This window comes from Archocentrus centrarchus, chromosome 14 (genome assembly GCF_007364275.1).
Source record: "Archocentrus centrarchus isolate MPI-CPG fArcCen1 chromosome 14, fArcCen1, whole genome shotgun sequence".
Classification (NCBI taxonomy): domain Eukaryota; kingdom Metazoa; phylum Chordata; class Actinopteri; order Cichliformes; family Cichlidae; genus Archocentrus; species Archocentrus centrarchus.
Window position 1 is genome coordinate 21,175,966 of NC_044359.1, and position 24,248 is coordinate 21,200,213.

Sequence of the window (24,248 nt, forward strand, 5' to 3'; positions counted from 1 at the left end):
CAAACAAAACACGACATATTACACCATGTCTCTATTTATTTAACAAAAATTAAGCCAAAATGCAACAGCGGTGTGAGACTAAATACACTCTTACTGCTTCCACAGGAATTAAGAGGCTTCGTAACAGCCAGGTGCTGCGAATCAATTGCATTTGATTAACTGATTATCAGTTATCAAGTGTGAGCGCCTCTATAAAAACAGGAGTTTTGGCAGTTTGCTGATCTGGAGCATTCAGGTGTGTGTTAATGCAATGCCAGGGAGGAAATACATCAGCAGTGATCTCAGAGAAGCAATTGCTGCTGCCCATCAATCTGGGAAGGGGTTATAAGGCCATTTCCAAACAATTTGAAGTCCATCATTTCACAGTGAGAAACATTATTCAGCAGTGGAAAACATTCAAGACAGTTGGCAATCTTCCCAGGAGTGGATGTCCCGGCAAATTCACCCCAAGGTCAGACCATGAAATGGTGAGTGAAATTGCAAAAAAACAAAAAAAAAACAAGAGCTCCATCTCAGACTCTACAGGTCTCAGTTAGTATGACAGTACAATTAGAAAAACAAGTATGGCTTGTTTGCAAGTAAAAAAGAACATGGAAGAACAGTTTAGGTTTGCAAAATTGCATTCTGAGAAATTTGACCATTATGCAGTGTAAACTGCAGGTTTATTATGGTGAAAAACAAATACAGCATAACAGCACAAACACATCATAACAGCTCCACAGTGGAGGAGGGATGATGATTTGGACTTGTTTTGCAGCCACAGGATGTGTGCACCTTCATCGTTATTCAGTCGACCATGAGCTCCTCTGCACACCAAAGTATTCTCGATTCAAATGTCAGTCCATCTGACTGACACGTAAAGCTTGACCGAAGTTGGATCATGCAACAGGACAATGATCCCAAGCACAGCAGCAAATCTACAACAGAATGACTGAAAAGGAAAAGAATCAGGGTGCTGCAATGGCCCAAAGTCCAGACCTCAGTATCACTTAAATATCCTGCTGTGGCAGAATAAAAAGGAATGCCTTTGTGCATAAACCTCAAAACCTGCATAAACCTGCAAACCTCAATGATCTGAAGCAACAATGTGAAGAAAAGTGGGCTAAAATTCCTCCACAATGATTTGAGAGTGATAAAGTCATACAGAAAAGGATTTCTTCAAATGAATTCATTGTTGCTGCTAAAAGTGTGTAATTAGATTTTCACATACTGCTTCTCCAGTTTTTAAATAAATAATGACATTGTCCATAGATGCCATGTTTTGTAGCTCATCTGTGGTTGTATTTACCTAATTTTAAGGTCTACTAAGGTCAGATCAAATTCATTATATCCTGTTATTAAACAAATATGTAGGACTGCTTTTTTGCTTTTGCACAATATTTCCAAAACATCCTGTCTCAGAGTGATGCTGCAAAGCTAATTCATGCATTTATCACTTCTAGGCTGGACTATTGTAATTCATTATTATCAGGCTGTCCTAAAAGCTCCCTGAAAAGCCTTCAGCTGATCCAAAATGCTGCAATAAGAGAACTAACTGGGACTAGGAAGAGAGAGCATATTTCTCCCATATTGGCTTCTCTTCAGTGGTCCCTGTTAAATCTATAATTGAATTTAAAAATCCTTCTTCTCACATACAAGATCTTGAATAATCAGGCTCCATCTTATCTTAAAGACCTCATAGTACCGCATCACCCCAATAGAGCACTTCACTCTCAGACTGCTGGCTTACTTGTGATTCCTAGGATACTTAAGAGTAGGAAGGGAGACAGAGCCTTCACTTTTTAGGCCCCTCTGCTGTGGAACCAGCTCCCAGCTTGGATTCGGGAGACAGACACCCTCTCTATTTTTAAGATTAGGCTTAAAACTTAACTTTTTGATCAAGCTTATAGTTAGGGCTGAATCAGGTTACCTCGAACCCTTCCTTAGTTATGCTGCAACATAACTGATGGAAGTGGCAGATGGCTACCCCTCCTTGAGTCTGGTTCTACCAGAGGTTTCTTCCTGTTAAAAGGGAGTTTTCCTTCCCACTGTCGCCAAGGGCTTGCTCATAGGGGGGTCTTCTCTGTAATTATTGTAGGGTCTTTACCTTATAACATAAAGCGCCTTGAGGTGACTGTTTGTTATGATTTGGCGCTATATAAATAAAATTGAATTAAATTGAACTGAATTGTTATGTGATACCTTAGAACTGAAAGAGGGTTCTTTTTCTATTTCTCATGACTGCTCTATTTTTGAACTAAAACTTGAAAGAGAGGATTTTATTTTGGAGGGAAAGGGGAAGAGGAAGAGGAAGAGCCTCTTTTGTAACTTCCACCAATAGCGTACTTGGTTGGTAAAATATGAAAATGGCGGCTCTCTGTAGTGAGTTTGGGGATCTGGTCCAAATCAAAAGACAGCTAATATCGGTGATATCGCTTTGTAAAGAAAGAGGACTCTTACACAGCGCAAAGTGGTGAGACTCCCAGTGAATAATGGGGCCATTAACTTGCTGGCTTTTTGTTCCTTACAGTAAGCGTTGACGTTAAGCTACCTGTTAGCTGGGTTAGCACTGATAAAAAAAAATTCTGCCTCACTGTTAGCTAGCTGTTTACTGAGTACGTTAAATGCTTAACAGTTTGTGCTGCAGTTAAGATATGTATATTTTGTACCTGTTTGGCAAGGTCCTTTATTCGTAACGTTGATGTTGTCTGTCACTGAAACCTCGTTCAGGATGTGGCTCTAGGCACATGGAGACATTTAGATAAACTGGAAATTCACGAATTGATATTGCACTTTATCACTGTTATGTCTTTATATTTTAGGGCTTCTGAACTGGCATTTGCTTTGGACCCTCTGCCCAGGGATGAACTACCACCAACACCTTCTTTAACGGAGGTCAGTAAAGTGTTATGCCCGAGGACCTTTCTGGGTTTCGGTTGTTGTTGTTATTGATCTTTTTCTTCCTTCCTTCTTTCTTTCTTTTACATATTTTTGTAGTGATACGCGTGCAGCACAGCTTGTTCCAGGTCTTCATTAATGTGTGTGAAGCAGTGCAACCTATAAATTTGTGTTTTATGGCTGCATTATTACTACAAATCACGTGCTATATTATCTGTGACATGACTCCTTGTTCTTCTTGTGGTGGACGATGGTGTTGTATGGCTTAGGATCAGGTTTATGTTTGGGCTCCTGCAGGAAGAATTTGCAAGTGAACCTCACCTAGAGTGCCTAAAATTTTGCACAAACTAGTCCTATGTCACGCAAAATTATTTTTCAGAGCAAAATGGAAACCCTGCTTGTGCAACAAAGTTGAGTTCTGCACTCATCAGTGAGTTTCAGCGACACTGAAGATTTTAACTGGTTTTAAGAGGAAAACACATTTAATAAAATAGCTCAAAAATAGTAGTTCATAGCAGTTATTTCAAATGGTGTATTTGGTACATTGCTCAATGGAATTGTGGGAATTGTTCACTGATGTTTTGCTGTGTTATGATAACACGGGTGGTTTGCAGCACAGGAATTGGCTTTATCAGGATTTTTCTGCACACACAATCTTTTCAAAATGTGTTCATTCTTAGTTTTGATGTTTTAGGATTTGTTAATAGATTTTCATGCCCTCATATAACATATAAATAGGTAATGCATTGGACCATAAATATTTAGATGTCAGTACACATTTTCTTACTGAGACAGTGCAGATAGGAGGTATAAAGTGGCAGCATATTTTTGCATGTATATATTGCCCCCTGCTGACAGTTTCTGCAATGTAGAAATTAAGGCCTGCTTTTAATAACTTAATAGATGTGATTCAAATGACTTTCTCATTATGCAGGAAGATGCACAAGATCTGGACGCACTTACACTGGCCAAATCATACTTTGACCTGAAAGAATATGATCGTGCTGCTTACTTCCTGAAAGGCTGCTGCAGTCAGAAAGCTTATTTCCTCTATATGTATTCTCGCTATCTGGTAAGATTTTGTAGATGGTGGGCCTGCCCACTTTCTTTTGATCCTTCATTTTTATTTCATGACAAGACAAGACTGCTTTCTTACTTTGATCATTATGTGCATTAGACATTTTGAAACGTGTCCATTTTTTTTTTTTTTTTTTTTCCTTCTCCCCAGTCAGGCGAGAAAAAGAAGGACGATGAGACTGTGGACAGCCTGGGTGAGGACTTCTCCTTTTAGACCTCGAAAAGAAAAATTGAGAGGAATTTTGTTCCTCTTTACCATGAAACTATATTTTCTGTGTTTTAGGTCCTCTGGAGAAGGGTCAGGTGCGCAATGAAGCTTTGCGAGAGCTAAGGGTTGAGCTCAGTAAGAAGCATACTGCAGGAGAGTTGGACAGCTTCACCCTCTATCTGTAAAAGCTGATTCTCCAAAGTGAAACACATTTCTGCCATTATGCAAAAGAATGGGGTGGATTACTTATGCATTTGTATGTGTGTGAAAACAGGTACGGGGTGGTTCTAAGAAAACTGGATCTGCCAAAAGAGGCAGTGGACGTGTTTATTGAGGCAATTCATGTACTTCCTCTGCACTGGGGAGCTTGGCTGGAGCTCAGTAACCTTGTCACTAATATTGAAATGGTAACAAACCTTCTGTTCTCACATGCAGAAACTGTAGAAATTGGTAGTGTTGTACCATTAACTCCAAGTACCAAGGTCAACAGAAAACAATTAGATTTAACTATTTAAAAAAATAGGATCCACATATTTGATCATTGTTCAAAAATATATTCACCTTGAAGTGACTGTGTGCCTTCACATCTTCCTCCTCAGCTGAAGTCACTGTCTTTGCCAGACTGCTGGATTAAAGACTTCTTCATGGCCCACATGTACACAGAGCTGCAGATGATCAAAGAAGCATTGCAAAAATACCAGAACCTCATAGAGGCTGGCTTTTCTAAGAGCACCTACATAATCTCTCAGATTGCTGTGGCCTACCACAACATCAGAGGTTTATTTTCTGCTTTTTCAGTTTGAATTTTGTACATCTGAAGACTGTTAGATGAGCGGGCCAAGTTTTACAGCACACAGTCTCCCTTTCTTTCAGATATTGATCAAGCTTTGGCTCTGTTCAATGAGTTGAGGGAGCAGGATCCGTATCGCATCGACAACATGGACACATTCTCTAATCTGCTTTATGTCAAAGTAAGTATGCTAATTGTAATGTGAGGTTAGAGATCTAAAGAACATGAGGCAATAGTCAATAGGGCTGATGTGGTTTACACAAGACATGAGTTCTTTTTCTGAGGCCAGGCTCTGTATTTTGGGGATTCGTATTTTTCAGCAAGGGATCCAAGTAAAGAAAAATGGGGGGGGGGATGGTTTATGTTTTAAAAAAAGTCAGTATTGAACTAAACTTTTGTTGCACTGATGATTGTAATGGATGTTTCTCCAGAGCATGAAGCCAGAGTTGAGCTACTTGGCCCACAACCTGGTGGAGATTGACAAGTACAGAGTGGAGACGTGCTGTGTTATCGGTAATTGAATTAATCAGATCAGAAGTCAATGTCTGCAATGGTACACTGTTTATATTAGTGATCATAACTATAAAGATGTAATCCAGAAGCAATTTTAGAGTTTGATATTAGATTGTTTTTATCAAATCATAGAAAACATTTAGTTTCATAAGTGCAGTATCCTGTGACTATTTTCTTTATTTTATTCACCCAGAAACTTAATTGATTAATTATTAAAATATTAATTTCAACATTGTGAAACTAAACCAGCCTTTCCTGTTCTAGTGCTAGTAAGTCATGTGTCTCATCCACAGGTAACTATTACAGCTTACGCTCTCAGCACGAGAAAGCAGCTCTCTACTTCCAGCGGGCCCTCAAACTGAACCCTCGCTGTCTTGGTGCCTGGACCCTCATGGGACATGAGTACATGGAAATGAAGAACACTTCAGCTGCCATCCAAGCCTATAGGTCAGTGTGGATATCTCACGGTCTCACTCAGCATCTGGATTATCAGGATGTATTTATGATTGGACGACACAGGTCTGGAGGTTCAATTCGGTATTGTGTCCTTTTTCTTCCTCAGACATGCCATTGAAGTCAACAAGCGAGACTACCGTGCCTGGTACGGTCTGGGTCAGACATACGAGATCCTCAAGATGCCCTTTTACTGTTTGTATTATTATCGAAAGGCTCACCAGCTCAGGTAGAGACTTCAACTAAATAGATGACGTTTTATGAACGTTTTTTGGAAAGAGATTTTTTTTTTTTTTAATTATTCTTATTGTTTGTTGTAGGCCTAATGACTCTCGCATGTTGGTTGCACTGGGTGAAAGCTATGAAAAACTGTCACAGCAGGCCGAAGCCAAGAAGGTACACATCTACCAGCTGTCAGTACTTGTAGTTTCTGTAGTAAATTCTAAAGGTTGTTGGTGTTTTTGACTTCTATTACGGCTCTGTGTTTGTGCAGTGTTACTGGAGGGCGTATTCTGTCGGTGATGTAGAAAAAATGGCTCTGCTCAAACTGGCAAAGTAAGTTTATCACTATATGGTGAGTTGAACAACAGTGGAAACAATAATAATATAAACTGCATGTTTTACTTTGCTCTGAAGAATTAAAGCTCTGATCTGCTGCTTGATTTCTTTTTTTGGACAGGCTCCATGAACAGCTGAATGAATCTGATGATGCTGCCCAGTGTTACATGCTTTACATTCAAGACATTTTCTCGTGTGGGGTAAGGACTTTAAATTGAGCACAGAACCATTTTTGACACCCTTATTCTCAGAAACTGGTCTGGTCTTGATCTGGAATGGGCTCTTAGTTTTTTCAGAGGAAATCATAATGCTCCAGCTTGCTGTTATTATGCTTTATACAATTGTTATCTGCCAACTTTGCTCCAGAAGTAGTTTGTGTCATGTGATTAAACCTGACTGACGAGCACAGATGACTTTGCAAGCTGTAAGACAGTTTTCGTCTCTCAGCATCATTGAATGCAGCATCTTTTGTTCCCAGACAGCACGTGTGGATTTGGAAAGTGTTGATCAGCAATCATAAATGGGTATAATTTTATATACTGCAGATAAAATGGGCTAACAGGTTTTGTTTTGTTTTTTTCCAGACTAAATTATAAACAGTAAGCAAAGGGCCAAAGAAGTCATTTTTTTTTCCCACAAAATAAGAGAATTGTTTTTCTATTAGAAAATTTTTTACTTTTTTTTTTTTAAACTGCTGTACGTGTCTATCTGGTTTACTCTGAAGTTACAATGAGAAGATTCCTTACATAAAATAATCCCCTTAAATACTATATCAACATTTGGATTAGCCTACGTCTTGCTCATTATGTGATATCACCGCTGCACAGGCCACTGATTCAACACATTGCATTATGTTATAAATATTTACCTGTTTGTCCATCATCATCAAGTCCAACATTAACCATTACAGGACATGGATTTTCAAATATACCAGTTATGAGCTTTTACACAATCATGAATATGAATGAACTTAAATTAACTTTTTACTCGTGTAATCTCTATAAACAGACTCTGCATATGTGTAGAAACTGTAAACAATGGACAAGATTTTCGGAAACACTCTGGTTTCCATTTGTAGTCCAACTACAGTCGTATTTGGACAGGCTTCAGTTGCATGCGGCTGATGTTTTTGTAGAAGACACCGTCTACTGGCTATTCTGCAACATCTTAGCTTTGTATACTTTGGGCATATTAATAAACGATGACTAGTGAACAGAAATTAAAAGCTTGGTCCAGGTATTGGCTAAATGATTAGAAGGCCTCCAAAATTAGCTGTTGCCCCTGAAATACAGAGCTGCATCACTACACTAGTTCATTTTCTGCTGTTTTACTCATGTATTGATTAGCCTAATGGGAACAAATAAGATGATCACTCTAATATCAAAGACATTGCTGGTTGGAGGTTGAGGAGGGTCACAGGCTGGTTCCAGCCCTCGGGCCCTGTTTTGCCCATTTGTGCTTTAGGTCATGTATTGCATTAATATAAAGGAATATATTCTAATGAAAGCACGTCTTATCAGGAACAACTGGAGCACGCTGAGGTGAGCACAGCCCTGCGGTACCTGGGCCAGTACTATTTCAAGAACAAGCTCTATGATGAGGCGTCCCTTTGTGCTCAGCGGTGTTGTGACTACAATGATGTAAGTGTTGCTGTATGATTTGAACTTCTTGTTCGAGTTGCTGTAGTGCACTCAGTACTGACTGATTGTCTCTCACTCTGCAGGCACGTGAAGAGGGAAAGGCGCTGTTGCGGCAGATCTCACAGGTCAGAGATCAGATTGAGACACCATCAGCAGATCTGTTTGCACCGCTCTCAAACAACAACACTCCAGTCAGGAGGGTGTCTCCCTTGAATCTCATCTCATTTACACCCTGACACCCACAGTCTTCTTCATTGGTTTAAAGATGGACAATTTACATATCCTGTGACGTGAAACTGTTTGGTGATCATTTGCCAGAGGGCTGCATTGGTGGGATCTGCATAATAAACAGCATTTTTCTTTTTGTAAAATTTGCAACCCCAATTGTTTTTGTACAGCCTGTGACATTATCTATGGTGCAAATGTGAAAACCATCAGCATACTTTAATACTAAACAGTCTAATTTGCACGGTACAGCATTGAACACATTAAACATACTTTGCAAGGTTTAATGGTAGTGCATTTCACACTAAAAAGAGTTACAAAGATGCTTAAGAGAAAACGGACATTCAGACAAGGAAGGCCTCAATCGAACATGTATATTACAGACACACTACAGCCTAATAAACAGTACAAAGCACACAAATCTGATTTCCTCATCAGTGCTGTTTATATGTAAATAGTTTTCAGCATACTAGCTTTGTATACAAAGTATTGAAAACAGTAAAATAATTTACTACAGTTTTAAATGTGAATGTACTTAGACTGTTCACAAATAAATCCTATGAAGATTTATTTTTGAAAGGAAAAAAAGTACAGCACAGGCACCAAGTGGAGTTGCAGAGAGGTTAGATAACACACATGCACTATTTTAACCACATAGTTCCTTAGCAACACAGCAGCGTTACCTCAACTTAAAGCATTAACTGTTACTGGCAGAACAGAATTGTTCAAAGTAAATATGTATGCAAAACAATATAAAAATAATATAAAGACAACAGCAACTCAACATTTTTTTTGGGGGGGGGTTATATCAGAAAGGACTTGCCTTAAAGCTTAATACTTCCCCCTGCGATTAAGAGAGGTGATGACCGGGCTGGGAGGTGGAGACGGCTGACGAGACCGCAAGATCCTTGAGGAGGGGGTCTGGTTTACTTCTTCAGGAGCACGAGTGTTGTATTTACGTGTTGGGGTACGGGATGCAAACAGAGACTGGAAAAACTGTCGTTTTTGTGGAGGTCGATTTTCAGGGTCGCTCGGTGCGACAGCCCCACAGCCTCTCTTCTTGCAGGAACCTGGTGTACTAGGGATGGCAAAACCAGAGTGCGGTAGCTGGGGATGGAGGGATTGCATTTGGGCCAGGGTCTCCACTTTCCGCCTCAAGTCAGCTTTGACCAGCATCAGGTCGTTCTGGAGCTCCATGAGGATCTGGCCCTGTTGACAGGAGTGGGGAGGGTTAGACTGGACCACATACAGAGGGGGAAGTGAAGTATAAAGTGTGAGGTTTAGGGACAGACGGTAGAAGGTGAGGCAAAAATTTAACAGCTAAACATGCTGTAGCTCTTTGATAATTTGGTGCAGATGTTAGAAACCTGGATTTAGTTTAAAATCTGGCTCTGCAAGAGTGTTAGAGAGGAAAGGGAGAAAAAGTTTTAAAGTGAGAATCGCACATATAACAGATGTTTCGTAATACTGATGATTACTCCTTTTTAGCATTATAATTTCAAAATAGAGCGGTAAAACCGCACTAACTGAGATTTAACATGCAAGTTGCAGAATGTGTTCAGTACTTTTTCAGCAGTTTTTCAGCAGAACAGAGGGCTGAGTACCCTGTTAAATGATTTAAAGAAAATCTTAGTTTACAAATACAATGGAAAATAGTTTAAAACTCCATACTACACATACATATATTTGATTGTACCTGTTTGGCTAGTGTGTTATCTGCAGCTGTTAATGCGTGGCGCAGCCTTTCCCCTCCCGTGTTGCGACAGCAGGCTCTTTCACCAGACTGCAGGTCCAGCCCCAGCCTCTGCAAATCCAGGCGCAGCTGACGTAGGTTCTATTGGGGGGAAATTAATTAATTAAATAAATAAAACACACACAGACACAGCACTGCAAAAGGCAGGTGTGTGCGAGGGGTGCTGTAAACTGAGAATGCTTCCAAAAAATTGAAGTGGTACGAGTTTTTCATCAATTAAAATACAGTGAGCAGCAAAAACTGTGACTTTGTGTAGAGCTTTTACTGACCCGCTGACCCTCTTCCAGCTTGCGATCAGCAGCACCGGTGAGGGTGCCAGTAGAACCTGGTGCTTGAAGTTGCATCTTAAGCTTAGTCACCTCTGCACAAACATGTAAAACAAAATAGTCAACTGCCATGAACGATATCCTAGCATATATTGAACCAGAAAAATCTTCCGGTCAAACTATACCTTGAGTCTTGGTAAACAGCTCAGCACGGCACTGGTCAAGTTCCGCACAGAGCCTGCCAAGTTCGTTCTGAGTCGTGAGGCGCTGAGAACGTCGAGGGCCATCAGCATCTTCCGGTGGCGCTGTCGTGGAGGCTGCTTCATTTACCTTCTTTTTTTCTTCTTCAAGAGCAGCAAACAAAGCTTCAATCTCCTGGTCACGTTCCTGGGAGAACATAAATACATTTAAATATGTAGTTAGAGATAAAACAACCACAATACAAATTGTTGTATATGCTTAATTTGCAGAGAATGTAAAGCATTACAAACTTTGCAGGTTTATTGACTGACCTTCAGCTCCTGGGTGTAGAACTTCTTCAGATGTTTCTGCAGGATACTTATCTTGTCTTCATACCTCTCTTCAATTAGCGCCCTCTCAGCATCCAAACTCTCTCTACACAGTAAGACAATATGAAAATTTACTATATGTAGTCAGTACAAAAGCCAGTTTGGTGCAATTTTGTAAACGTTATCATTTGTAATTAAAAGAAGGGAACATTTTCTTTCTCCTTCTAAACCACTGCGTGGAAAACAGTACTAGAATTGCTTCCATGTGCCTACTGCTGCTTGCTGTAAAAAGTATTTATTTAAAAAAAAAAAAAGGAAACTGGTATTTTGGGTTTAAATAAGCACTCAAACACACACCTGAAATCATCTTGCATTTTAGAGATGACCTCCATCACCTCAGAGACCACCTGCTCTCTCACATTTGCTTCGAGAACTTGTTTCTCTTCCCGCTGGCGATGCACTTCTCTCTTCAGAACATCAATGGTCTGAAGCAAAGCCTTAATATAGAACAGTCAGCTGTTAGAACAAAGGACCTTTGCCAGGTTTTGAGACATTTAAGCTCTTAAGCTTACCTAGTTTTAGTAGTGTTTAACAGGCTGATATATTTTGTAAAGAAAATGAAAGTAGTTAATATTTAGCTCTTACATAGAAAGCAAAGGATGTTACCTTAGTATCCAACATGGTGATGTCTCCATCCTCGATATCACTATCATCCTCGATATCACTATCATCCTCTTCCTCCTCCATCACCGTGCTTTCATTACCATTTGCTGTTGGCTCACGAAGAAGAGAGAGGATGTAGGCTACTCTGGTCTTTGTGGACGGGCCATGGACGAGCTTAAATGACAAATGGCACATTTGATTTTTTTTTGTTTTATTTTTTTGGTCTTACATCTAGGATGCAAAACTAAACCAGGCACCCACAATTTTTTTTGATGTGCAAGTGTGTTTCTTACCTGGGTGGCAATGGCAGAGAATTTGAGGGCCTGGAGGGTCTCGTCATAGATGGAGGCACATGGATTGATGTTGACCACCATGGTGGAGGTTCCTTGCCCACAGAAGAAACCCTGCAGAACACGAGTCAGCTTGCTGTCCCTGAAAGGCACCACTTGAGGGGGCCGTGACCTGTGGATACAGTACACACACACACACACACACACAAAAAAAAAATTATTTTTGAGAGAGAGAGAGAGAGACACCACTTGGCCAATACATCTTATACAGGGTTTCCGCGGGGTAGTAAAAGGTAGTAAACAGAATTTGACATGGTAGTAAATTTTTCATCACCCCTTCAATATATTTTGACTTTTCCATTGATGCAGACTTTTTGTTTTAAGTTCGTTTAACTATAAGATCTGTATAGAAATATAACTACTCAGCAGGACCTGAGCTGACGTTGATAGACGAGCGGTTACACCAGGGGTGTTCAAACTTGCGGCCCGCGGGCCACATCCGGTCACGCCCACTTCCGGTCCGCGAATTGATGTAAAAAATAACATACAATTTGGCCCTTTAAAGGTACTTTTTTGACATTTCGCCTTCCCCTCCAATTACGAGGGTCGGGACGCTGCTGACATAAATCGAAAGTGCAGACTTCAAACTATGTACCAGTTTTTAAATTGCGTTGATAGGCCAAGTAAAACCAGAGTTATGCCCAATAATTTACGCCATGCTTTTTCCTGTATATCGTCCTCACCTTCGATGCGCGTTTTGTGCAGAAATAAACTGCGAAAATGTGAGTTTCGCTAACAGGAAGTGCTTGCTAATAAAAACAACAAAACAAAATAATTCCCGACAACCCCTTTCCTATTGGTGGAAAAATCAACCAATCAGAAAATTATGCGGTAACGTGATGCATTTGGGTGCATTTGACTGCTGCGGAGCAGGTGAAAAAGTGGTAAAAGATGTTACTCTTTTGCTTTGTTTGCATTACATGTCCGTCCACTAGGGGCACTGTTATGCGAGGACTGTATATGTTTTGGGGGGTTCTGACGGGTGTACGAGGGATGTTGTTTGTTCGGGTGTGTGACGGCGCGGAATAAAGATGGAGTAAAGAAACAAGTTATCTTTATTGACTAACATTGGTAGCAGAGGATGGTTAGTAACTACAGAGTTCCACCAACGTTTGAAGAAGGGAAGCCTTACGAAAGCTGGAAGAATGAAGTCAACATTTGGACGAGAGTTACAGATTTGGAGAAGAAAAAGCAAGCGCTTGCTGTCGCCCTGGCGCTGTCTGGAAGAGCGCGGGACACGGCGATGGAAATTCCGGTAGACGATCTAAATAAAGACACGGGAATGACCACATTGTTTGCTAAACTAGATGGCTTGTTTCTAAAAGAGGAAAAGGACAGGATCTATGAGGCGTACTCGGATTTTGACCGTATCATAAAAGAAGTAAACATGTCGATGGCGGACTATATTATTGATTTTGAGCAGCGTTACTCGCGCATGAAGAAATACAACATGGAGCTACCTGACGCGGTTTTGGCCTTTAAGCTTTTGGATACCGCGTGTTTGGATATAACGGATAGACAGTTGGCTTTAATGGCATGCTCAGATGTAACATTTGCTTCTATGAAGTCCGCATTGAAGAGAATATTTGGAGAGAAAAGAGGTGCGGCAGCAGAAGGCATTAGCCAGGAGTCTGTATTTGTAACGGAGCAACGGCGGCAAAAGGGCAAGTACTGGCAGCAAAGTCCTCATCAGAAAACTCCGCAGCCCGGTACAAACCCGCTGGATAAGTACGGACGACGGTCAAAATGTGCAGTGCGCCAAAGTACTTTTCACTGGGCTAAAAACTGTCCGCACAAAGCTGATAGTGTTAAAATTGCTGAGGACACAAACGACGTGGAAGAGTGCAATTTAACTCTGTACACCAAAGAATCACCAACAGATGCAGAAATATTCATGACAGAATGTTTTGACTCGGCAATAATAGGCACTGCTTGCACTAGGACAGTTTGTGGACAAGAGTGGTTGGACAACTACAGTACTATACTCCAAAAGAAAAGTCTGAAGATTATGAAAGAGACAGAAACACAGAGCCACAGGCCCTTCAAGTTTGGTGATGGAAAAATCGTCTACTCCATCAAAAAGGTAAAAATACCTGCTAAAATTGGCAACACAAAGTGTAATATAGAAACTGAAGTAGTACCTGTTAACATCCCGCTGCTTCTGAGTAAAACCTCATTAAAAAGGGCAGGGACTGTTTTGGACATGGATAGGGACAGTGCAGTGATGTTCAACCAGCCTGTCAAACTGGACTTTACCAGTTCAGGTCATTACTGCGTGAACATTGTGGACAGTGAAAATCTTATTCACTTTGATGAGCTATTAGAAACTACTGAGGAAGAAATACTGACTGCAACAGACAAAATGAACATCAGTGAAAAGATGAAAGTTCTGGAGAAACTTCATAAACAGTTTGGACACGCCTCTGCTGATAAAATACAGAGACTTTTGACTAATTCTGGCAACAAAGACACAGAATGTGGTAGCCTGCTGAAAAGGGTTGTGGACCAGTGTGAAGTGTGTCAAAGGTATTGTAAGATCAAACCAAAACCTGCTGTCGGCTTACCATTGGCATCTACATACAATGAAACAGTTGCCGTAGATCTGCACGAACTTGAACCTGGGGTTTGGTACCTACACATTATTGACCAGTTCACCCGTTTCAGTGCTGGTAGTGTCTTAACCACCAAGAGGTCTTCTGAAATAGTCAAACGTTTTATACATGATTGGATCAGTGTGCATGGCCCACCACAAAAGTTGTTCAGTGAAAATGGTGGTGAATTTAATAACGAGGAAGTGAGAGACATGGCCGAGAACTTTAATATTGAAGTTAAGACAACACCTGCTTACAGTCCGTGGAGCAATGGACTGTTAGAGCGCCATAATCAAACTCTGACGGAGATCCTACTGAAAGTCAAAGCAAGTACTGGATGTGACTGGAGCACTGCTATGGCCTGGGCCCTGATGGCAAAGAACTCCATGCAAAGTGTCCATGGATACAGCCCACATCAACTGGTGTTCGGCCAGAATCCCAACCTGCCCTCTGTATTAACAGATAAAGCTCCAGCTCTAGAGGGCACCACCAAGAGTGAATGGGTTGCCAAGCACATTTCAGCCCTGCATGCTGCAAGAAAAGCTTTTACGGAAGCAGAATGTTCAGAAAGGATACGCAGAGCACTAAAGAAACAGCTGCGGCCCGTAGACGAGCGATATCAAACTGGAGACAAAGTCTTTTACAAAAGAGTGGATTGTCCAGAATGGAAAGGACCAGGAGTGGTGATTGGTCAAGATGGTGCAGTTGTTTTTGTTAGACACGGAGGCATCTGTGTCAGAGTGCATCAACTCAGATTGAGAAAAGTTACTCACGAGAATGAAGCACCTCACTCTACATGCAATGAAGAGCATAATCAAGGACAACATACAGTGGACATCATTGAAGAGAATGTAGGAGAAGACATTATTTCGGAAAATCCTGAGAATTATCCTTTGCCTGCTCCTGAAAATGCAGAGGCCAAGAGACAGCACAATGGGAACACCATCATAAAGACAGGTCAAATTGTGACATTCAGAAATGCAGAGGGGGTCTCACAAAAGGCCAGAGTTGTGGGGCGTGCAGGTAAAGCAACTGGGAAATACAAGAACTGGTTTAACTTGGTGCTGCTTGAGCCTGCAGAAGTGGCTGGCAACAGTGAATCAGCTGATCTGTCACAGTTGGAGGATCTTCACGTCCAGGCAGATGCTGAGGATACGGATACGCACGAGAATGTTTTTGTGAGCAAGGACATGTCGTTTGATGAAGCAAAGGAAAATGAAATAAAAAGCTGGAAACAGAACCACGTGTTTGAAGAAATGGAGGACAAAGGACAAAAGTGCGTCTCCACCCGTTGGGTGTGCACTCTCAAAGAGACTGAAAATGGAATAATACCAAAAGCAAGACTTGTTGCACGAGGATTTGAGGAGCTACAAGCTTCTGACCTACAAAAGGACTCTCCAACCTGTGCCTCAGAGTCACTGAGACTTCTGGTGGCAGTTATATGTCAAAAACAATGGGAACTTCACTCTATGGACATTAAATCTGCCTTTTTGCAAGGTATGCAACTGTCTAGAGACATTTTCATCAAACCTCCCCCAGAGGCCAATAGAACAGGTGTGCTTTGGAAACTAAAAAAATGTGTGTATGGTCTAGCTGATGCTTCATTGTATTGGTATAACAGGGTAAAAAGCATCATGATGGAAGCAGGAGGCATCATGTCTAAGGTGGACCCTGCAGTTTTCTATTGGCTGGATGAGCACAAAAATGTATCTGGTGTACTTGCTTGTCATGTTGATGATTTTATATGGGGTGGATCACACATGTTTGCAGAGTCAGTCATACCCCACCTCAGATCAAAGTTTGATGTTGGTCGTGAAGCACACAATAGTTTTTCGTATGTGGGGGTAGATCTTGTTACTGAAGGTCAGAAGGTACAAATACACCAAGAAACATACATTCAGCACCTGCAGTCCATACACCTCTCACCCTCACGAGCAGCAGAGTCAGCTTCACCTCTCACTGAAAAGGAGACAGAGCAGCTCAGATCAAAGATAGGCCAACTTCTGTGGGTGGCAAGACAGAGCAGGCCTGATGTCATGTTCGATGCTAGTAATTTAGCATCGGGTCTCAAGCATGCTACAGTACAGACCATTAAAGAAGCAAACAGAGTTGTGTGTAAGCTCAAGGCCAAGTCAGTTGAATTGAATTTTCATCACCTTGGGGAAGACAGTAACTTAAAGATGGTTACATTCACTGATGCATCTCTTGGAAATCTTTCAGATGGGGGTACTCAAGGTGGGCACTTCATTGTTTTAATGGGTGACAATGGGCGGTTCTCTCCCATTTCATGGCAGTCAAAGAGAATTAAGAGAGTTGTCAGAAGCACACTGGCAGGTGAAACACTCGCGATGTCTGAGGGGATCGATAATGCCATTTTTCTTTCCACACTCTTTTCTGAACTCAGTGACGGTAGTACTGCTTGTCCTCCACCAATATTCTGTGTGACCGATAACTTCTCTCTTGTAGATGCTCTTAAGTCAACTAAGTTTGTTACAGAGAAAAGGTTACGCCTGCTTAATGGTTGTGTTTTGTCATGAATTTTAAAATATACATCTTTGTTTCTTTTTCTTTTAAGAAAAGTGGGAGATTGTTACTCTTTTGCTTTGTTTGCATTACATGTCCGTCCACTAGGGGCACTGTGCTGTGAATCCACCGCTACCCCAAAAAAGGCTGCTGCTCGATTTCGTTGTGGTAGTAAAAATATTTTAGAGGTAGTAAAAGGTAGTAAATTTAACTCTAGGATTCCTGTATAAACCCTGTTATACTAATATATATATATATATATATATCGTGTTTGTAAGTCACCTGCAACAGTTGCTTTAGTGTAAGAAATGTCCTACCCATAAATTAGTGGATTAATAATTTCATTACTGCAGAAGCTGACATGGAAATAATTTAGCGTTAATGTTCATTTTTGATCTTTGTATTAAAGTAGTAAAACGGTTCACGAGAGGATCTGTTTAACCATTTTTCTAATTTACACCTAAAACTTTTAAAACATACTTGTTCTGATTATGCCTCAGAGCAGCAATGCAGCGCCCCAGTGTTAAGAGGGAGGTGTTGATGTTGTTGGCCTCCTTCATCCTCTCACCATTACGCTGCTCTTTACAGCGTTCAGACCCAGCCAAATCACACACAGTCAGCCTAAAAAGGAGACGGATCTGTGTTACCACTTTTACAAACTCTAAAATCAGTATGGCAAAATCAGAATTATCCAAAACTGAAATTGAGGCTAGGTAATTAAAGCTGAACTTACTTGCTGATGTGCATGGCCTGGCCTGAATTTGCCCCTGGGTGGATGTGCAGGACACGGATAGAAAAGATGCTGTGGCTGTTTAAATGATACATTTATGATCAGAGATGCAGCAAGTCGGTATCAAAATAGATCAAAGGTTTTGAGAGACAAAAGTTTAATATGCTCCTACCTGCGACTGGAGTTCTGGTTGAGGTGAGTGCTGGCGAAGCTCTGGTTGCGATGTCCAACTCTCAGAATCCTCCAGGCTTCTTCAGCGCTGCGGACTTGTATCCAGGTCAGGTCTGATACAGCAGGAAGAAGCACAATATGATGCATGTGAAGAAGCTGCAGCGCATTACACAGATTAGGCATAACATTATGACCATCCGCCTAATATTGTTTTGGCCCCCCTTTTGCTGCCAAAACAATCCTGATCGGTCGAAGCATGGATTTCACTGAACCCCTTCAGGTATGCTGTGTCACCAAGATGTTAGCAATAGCTCCTTTAAGTCCTATAAGCTGCGAGGTGGAGCCTCCATCGGACTTGCTTATCTACCACATCCCACAGATGTTTGATTGGATCGAGATCTGAGGAATTTGGATTTGGATTTGGAGGCAAAGTCAACACCTCAAACTCATTGTTGTGTTCCTCAAACCATTCCTGAATCATTTTTGCTTTGTGGCAGGGCACACTATCCTGCTGAAAGAGGCCACAGCCATCAGGGAATACCATTTCCATGAAAGGGTGTACGTGGTTTGCATCAATGCTTAGGTGCTAGGTGGTACGTGCCAAAGTAACATCCACATGAATGGCAGGACCCAAGGTTTCCCAGCAGAACACTGCCCAAAGCCACCTTCTTCCATTGCTCCATGGTCCAGTTCTGATGCTCACATGCTCATTTTTTGCACTTTCAGTGGTGGACAGGGGTCAGCATTGGCACCCTGCGCCTATGCAGCCCCATACACAACAAACTGTGATGCTCTGTGTATTCTGACACCTATCTATCAGAAACCGCATTAACCTTTTTTGGCAATTTAAGCTACAGTAACTCCTCTGTTGGATCGGACCACACGGGCAAGCCTTTACTTCCTACGTGCATCAATAAGCCTTGGCCTGAACCCTGCCGCTGGTTCACTACTGTTCCTTCCTTGTACCACTTTTGATAGATACTGACTGCTGCAGACCAAGAACACCCTACAAGAGCTGCAGTTTCTGACCCAGTCCTCTAGCCATCACACTCTGGTCCTTGTCAAACTCGCTAAAATCCTTACGCCTGCCCATTTTTCCTGCTTCTAACACGTGAACTTTGACAAAAATGGCCACTTGCTCCTTAATATATCCCACACACTAATAGATGCCATGATGAAGAGAAAATCAGTGTTACCAGTCACCAGTAATTGGTCATGCTTCATCAGTGTATATATGCTATTATACGGGAACCATGTGAGCAAAGCTAAAAATAAAGCTAACACAAGTGTTCAAAGCCAAAACCATCTTTTGTACAGTGTTTCAAACACTGGTGTGTTGTTGCAATCACACAAATGCAAAAGTGTGAAAAGACTGCAGGTAGAATTCAGAAAAGAAAAAGAGATAAAAAATTCAGGGAAAAAGCAAGAAGCAATTTACAGTTTTTTTAAACATCATTTCCTGCCTGATGAAGCGTAACATATTAGATGAGAGAGAGGCTGCCTAATGGGATTGAGCCTCAGGAAGTTCAAGCTGACATACATACTTTGATAATTAAACAGTAGGATGCAGTTTTAACTATATTCCTGTGAATCAGCCAGTGTTACCTTTCACGTAGGGGTTGCCCTGTCTGTCGTCACTTAGCCGCAATGTGACTCTTTTCCGCGGCTGCTGGGAGGGCGAAGCATCCAGTAAGTCATACAGGAACTCGTTATAGATTTCATAGAAGGACACCCAGATTGAAAACTGCATTCCTTCCTCCAGGTCGTCCTCGCCGCTGTTCGAAAGGCTGTCCGGCTCCAGGCAAACACTGTCAGTGTCTGCAGAGAAAATTACATGTGCATGTTTTTAAAGCAGTAATGATTTTAATATAAAGAAAGCCGTGTTTAAACTGTATATGTATGTGTTGCACTCATATTCACTTTTTTGTGTTGTTATGTACTGTAAATAATGTCATGCACTCATTGTACACCAACTATTCTTTATTTATTTATATACTTCTACTTTACATACAGTACATGGTGTGTTTGTCAGAAAAAAAAGTTACATTTGCTCCATTTAGGAATGAATCCTCACCTTCCAGCTGAGTGGCAAAGTTACTGGTAGCAGAGAGTCCTCCAATGCCACTATCCCAGACTGTAGTGGCACCAGCGCAACGAGAATTCCTATCCTGTAATGCACAAGAGTTCAATCCAGACAAATAATTCCTTTAGGTGTTTTGGTGGCATGGATACTCAGGCATCTCAAGTACTCAGGTAAATATTTGTATTTCTTGAGAGATTGCACTGAACATAACAGTATGTGTGGCAGAAATGTTGCTACTAGAAGAGTAAAAGTGAAAAAATGTGTAATGTTAGAAACAGGAGACCTCAACAGTGGAGAAAACAGACATGGTTTAGACATTTCCCAATTGTATTGATTTTGTTAGTGTTATATTACAGTAAATTTTGTTAATTAAAAGACCTTTAGTCACATAAACAGACATTTAACAATCAGCATTTGTTATTGATTGTTTTAAACTTAATGTGAAAATAAGTGGAACATTAATTCACCATGAAAAAAGATCATTTGTAGTCCAGGTGCAGTTTCCAAGAAAAAGGATAAGGAGATGGAAAAAAATACCAAAGTGCAGCCACAAACATTTAGAACAGCATTATGTACCAATACTCCCTGCTGTCTACATTGTTTCTACAATGTGTTCCAGACTCTGTGGCAAGGAAAAGCGTGGGTTTTCGTTTTTTTTGGTTGTTGTTGTTCTGTAACATATTTAATAGTTGTGCTTCTGTTTACCTCTTTGAGCAGAGAGTTTCTGCGGCTTTCCTCCACCCTGACCTCACCGGGACCAAGGTGCCTCACATCCTGAGACAAGATGGGCTTCAGGTCCATGGCACAGTAGAGACGGCCCTGCAGTTTCCTAAACAGAGACACTAAAGTCCGGGGGAGCAGGCCTGCCTCTCGACCACTGCCTGCAGGTCAAAGTTTGTTAAGCAAGGTTAATGTTATGTAACTACATAATGTATAAACATCACAATAAAACCTGGAATTGATGTGTCTAAGTAATACTAGCAGGAGGGAAAAAAAAAAAATCCTACCTTGAATGGTGTAAGTCTTTCCAGAATTGGTTACGCCGTAAGTGTAGAGCAGTCGGTTTTCTCCTCGAAGCACATCCTTCACCATCATCTTCATTGTGCTCTCATAAAACTGTTGCTGTGTTGTCTCAGGACCAAAAATCTATGAAAAATTATTAAAAAAAAAAAAAAAAAAAACACATCTTCACTGGTGTGTTTTGCTCCAGCTTTCCCATTTATTGTTGTAATGAAATTTCAAATTTACCAGCAATATTGCCAGTGCTAGTGATAAACGTCTTGTTTGAAATATTATATCAACACCACTGTTTCTTTTTCTGAATAGGGTTTCAGTTCAGGAACAATATGTTTAAGTGAAGGGGGTATACATAGGACTTGCTTACCTTTGTGAAACTGAACTTGTGAATACTCGGCATGATGCCTCTCTCTGCTGCTCTCATGTTCTGAGAATCATTTGGAGCTTTAAGCAATAGAGTCTCTTCATCTTGGATAACCACACAACCCTAAAAGAAAAGACAGAACCTTAAGCACAGAGCACTGAAAGCAATAAATGGACCCCTTTATCCTGGAGGAAATTAAAATGTTGACTTTACTGTCTTACCTGCTCTTCTCCTCTCACTGCCTCTGCATCAGTAATCGGCCGGATGCGCAGGAAAACCTTCACCCTCTCAGTGGTTCCTTCATCACAGCTTTGAGGCTTCGCTGCTGCTTTCTAAACACAGACATCTTTCTTAATGTTTTAATGTCAGCATTAAGGGGTGTAATGATTCTAGAACTAAGACACCAAACTGTGATGTGAGTGTTTATATTTCACCTTCCTCTACTGCAATACCTATCGGGGCTTTTAATGCCTAATTATAGCCTGCTAGACTGAAGAACAAGCATTCGGGAATGAGTGAACTGGAAATCCATCAGAACAATGGAATTTAAAAAGAATGTGTTTATCTTGCCTTCCTTGTGGAATGTTTACAACTGCAAGACAAGAATGTAACTATGGAACAATCTCATTATTTGTGGCTAAAAATAAATAAAAATTAAGTTAAAAAAAAAAAAAAAAAGAATGTTTTTCCCCTCTTGCTGTTATTCTTCCTCTCTGAAGAAAAACTAAGGCATGAACTGGACTGTGGCTTTGGAGAATTGTTACACCTCTAGCAAATACCGATCAATTTATTTCAACCATTCAAAAAAAAAAAAAAAAAATTTTTATATATGAGATTTGTTGTTTATATATATACGGTATATATATATATACGGTATATATATATATATATATATATATATATATATATATATATATATATATATATATATATATATATATATATATATATATATATATATATATATATATATATATTCCCAGCAAACAACAAATCTCATATAGATTTGCTTTCAATATGTTTTGTTACACCTTAGGGACATACAGTCATTGTTTACATAAAAACACAACTGGGTACAAATCCCTTTTCTCATCACTTACCGGTCCTATAATGGATGGCCTGGTGTCCAGGCCTGGGGAGATAACAGAGATCTCTGGTAGACGTGGTCTGGCCAGACCTCCATGCTCTGCTGCTGTAGACTCCAACACAGGCATTTCCTCCTCCTCATCAAAGGGACATCCACACGGAGATGACATCGCCAGTTCAGACATCGCCATGCCTGTCTACCTGTTCCAAAGATGGCACGTTTTGATTAGTATGAAGTAATTCACTAAGAAGTAATTAAAACATATTTCAAACCTGGGGTTTGGGTCAGGGAACACATGCAAGTAACCTTGAAATATTACTTTGAATATGGGCTCATAATGGGGAAACTAGCAATATACAACATAAAGAAAAGAAATAAAAATAAACTTGCTCATACACGAATGTTAGTGTGTTCTTTGTAATAACCAGCTGATGGCAATGGCATCACTAAAGAGTATTGTCCAGTACTGTTCAGGCAACGCCTAAACATGGGTGTGTCACGATGAAACAAGCTGATAGGTGAAGAAAGACTTGTTCACCATTCAAAACCAAATTGTACCTGCTTAAGTAGTCAAACAGGAAAATTATTTCCCAAGCTATCACCAATCCAGACAAGTTTGGTATTGATGAGGATCAATACTTATAATTCTATGGGAACTCTGCAGGTACTTTTTTTTTTCAGTTTCATTCTTTTTTTTCTTAAATCAAGCAGTATTCTGCTCATAAAACTGCGTAGCATTAAATGGTACAATATCCAGGTTTAACATTCAAAAATCATGCTTCCCACCGCCACTTTTCATTGCTTGCTCACAGCAAGCCACCCTTGTTCCTTCACAAGAACGACAGAGGAGATGGCACAAAACTGAGTGCAACTAACAAAAGTAAACGCCGCGCCTTTAAATCTGCAAGTAGCTCAGCGTAGCCCGCATTCAGCATGCAAGAAATGAAGACTAGCCTATGCTGGCACTGCTGTGAACTTCAGAGTCAGTTAATTATTGTTTACATTAGCTAACATGAATTTAATCACAATAATTTCTACTAGAAGTAAATACTAACGTAATTGCTAACCAGGAAATGCTGCATCCTAGTTTTAACTCGGAAACTCGTGTAGCCACTCTCACCACACAAACATAGATGCTAATGTTGCTGCATTTCGCGTAAAAGCACGCTTGCATTAGCTTTAGCTTAGTCAAACTTATAATTACAGCTTTGTCGCATCTCATAAAGTAACTGCTGTTTAACGTCGTATAATTCCCCCATTTATTAAGCAGAGGTTAATTCAACTTACCTGGAATGTCGAAATTGCGATGTTATTTAAAGTTATTTTTAAGTTATTTAAAAAAGCCCAACGTTCCTAACTAAACCACACTGAGCTAAAACTGTATCAGTTCAGCAAATCCTCTGTGTCTCGATGACGAAGCGCTCTCTCAGTCCCAGCTGAGTCCCGACTGCGTTTTTGTTTTTGAACAATGCGCTTCCTTACACAGCTTGTTGCCGATTGGCTAAAGCGTACAGCTCTCTGCCCTCTGATTTGTTAATGCGGCCTCGTACAGTGCTCAATATAAACGGTTCCTACTCAAACAAAGCACAACTTTCATTAGTTCCTGTCATGTCACGTGTTGTAAATAAATCTTGCATTTGGTCATAACATGCTGGCAATATGGCTGTGTATGGGCATGTTTCAGAAAGGTTGTCACAAGGTAAGTATGTGAGAGGAAAAAAAAAGAACCTACTGTGGAAAACTATGATGGAAAATATGGAGACGGGAGCCATAAAGTGCAAAGTAACTCATCCCAAACTT

General features: G+C 40.6%; 2 protein-coding genes across 5 annotated transcripts; one reads left to right on the forward strand and one right to left on the reverse strand.

The window, feature by feature from the left end:
• Positions 1-19: 19 nt before the first annotated feature.
• kif20a (kinesin family member 20A) lies at positions 20-23,934 on the reverse strand. 4 transcript variants are annotated; one of them, XM_030745881.1, is made up of 21 exons: positions 23,736-23,934; positions 22,462-22,648; positions 21,583-21,693; positions 21,365-21,484; positions 20,988-21,126; positions 20,686-20,861; positions 19,972-20,065; positions 19,503-19,715; positions 17,899-18,010; positions 17,730-17,804; positions 17,477-17,617; positions 11,826-11,994; positions 11,536-11,706; positions 11,227-11,366; positions 10,873-10,975; positions 10,546-10,747; positions 10,364-10,455; positions 10,038-10,175; positions 9,336-9,550; positions 9,169-9,258; positions 20-124 (listed from the first exon to the last, which is right to left on the reverse strand). In XM_030745881.1, the coding sequence occupies exons 2-20, from the start codon at positions 22,636-22,638 to the stop codon at positions 9,192-9,194; spliced, it is 2,655 nt and encodes an 884-aa protein (XP_030601741.1). In that variant the 5' UTR covers positions 22,639-22,648; positions 23,736-23,934; the 3' UTR covers positions 20-124; positions 9,169-9,191. The 4 variants fall into 4 exon arrangements, with proteins under 4 accessions (XP_030601741.1, XP_030601740.1, XP_030601742.1 ...); XM_030745880.1 differs by having other exon boundaries at positions 9,169-9,550; XM_030745882.1 differs by lacking the exon at positions 20-124 and having other exon boundaries at positions 8,619-9,258.
• cdc23 (CDC23 (cell division cycle 23, yeast, homolog)) lies at positions 2,301-8,487 on the forward strand. Its single transcript, XM_030745884.1, has 16 exons — positions 2,301-2,452; positions 2,802-2,874; positions 3,812-3,949; positions 4,106-4,148; positions 4,238-4,343; positions 4,437-4,569; positions 4,762-4,939; positions 5,036-5,133; positions 5,384-5,465; positions 5,759-5,912; positions 6,028-6,147; positions 6,239-6,314; positions 6,412-6,473; positions 6,598-6,676; positions 7,997-8,116; positions 8,200-8,487. Exons 1-16 carry the CDS (start codon positions 2,340-2,342, stop codon positions 8,350-8,352), a joined length of 1,728 nt encoding a protein of 575 aa, XP_030601744.1. The 5' UTR covers positions 2,301-2,339; the 3' UTR covers positions 8,353-8,487.
• Positions 23,935-24,248: the final 314 nt, after the last annotated feature.

Bases quoted from the DNA above. Each gene is read 5' to 3' on its own strand.
- cdc23 (XM_030745884.1), top strand. From the start codon at position 2,340: ATGAAAATGGCGGCTCTCTGTAGTGAGTTTGGGGATCTGGTCCAAATC. The intron at 2,875-3,811 runs GTCAGTAAAGTG...CTCATTATGCAG, and splicing joins CAACACCTTCTTTAACGGAG to GAAGATGCACAAGATCTGGA. The intron at 5,913-6,027 runs GTCAGTGTGGAT...TTTCTTCCTCAG, and splicing joins GCTGCCATCCAAGCCTATAG to ACATGCCATTGAAGTCAACA.
- kif20a (XM_030745880.1), bottom strand. From the start codon at position 22,638: ATGGCGATGTCTGAACTGGCGATGTCATCTCCGTGTGGATGTCCCTTT. The intron at 11,367-11,535 runs GTAACATCCTTT...TTCTATATTAAG, and splicing joins TCACCATGTTGGATACTAAG to GCTTTGCTTCAGACCATTGA. The intron at 10,176-10,363 runs GTCAGTAAAAGC...TCCCCCCAATAG, and splicing joins AGCTGGAAGAGGGTCAGCGG to AACCTACGTCAGCTGCGCCT.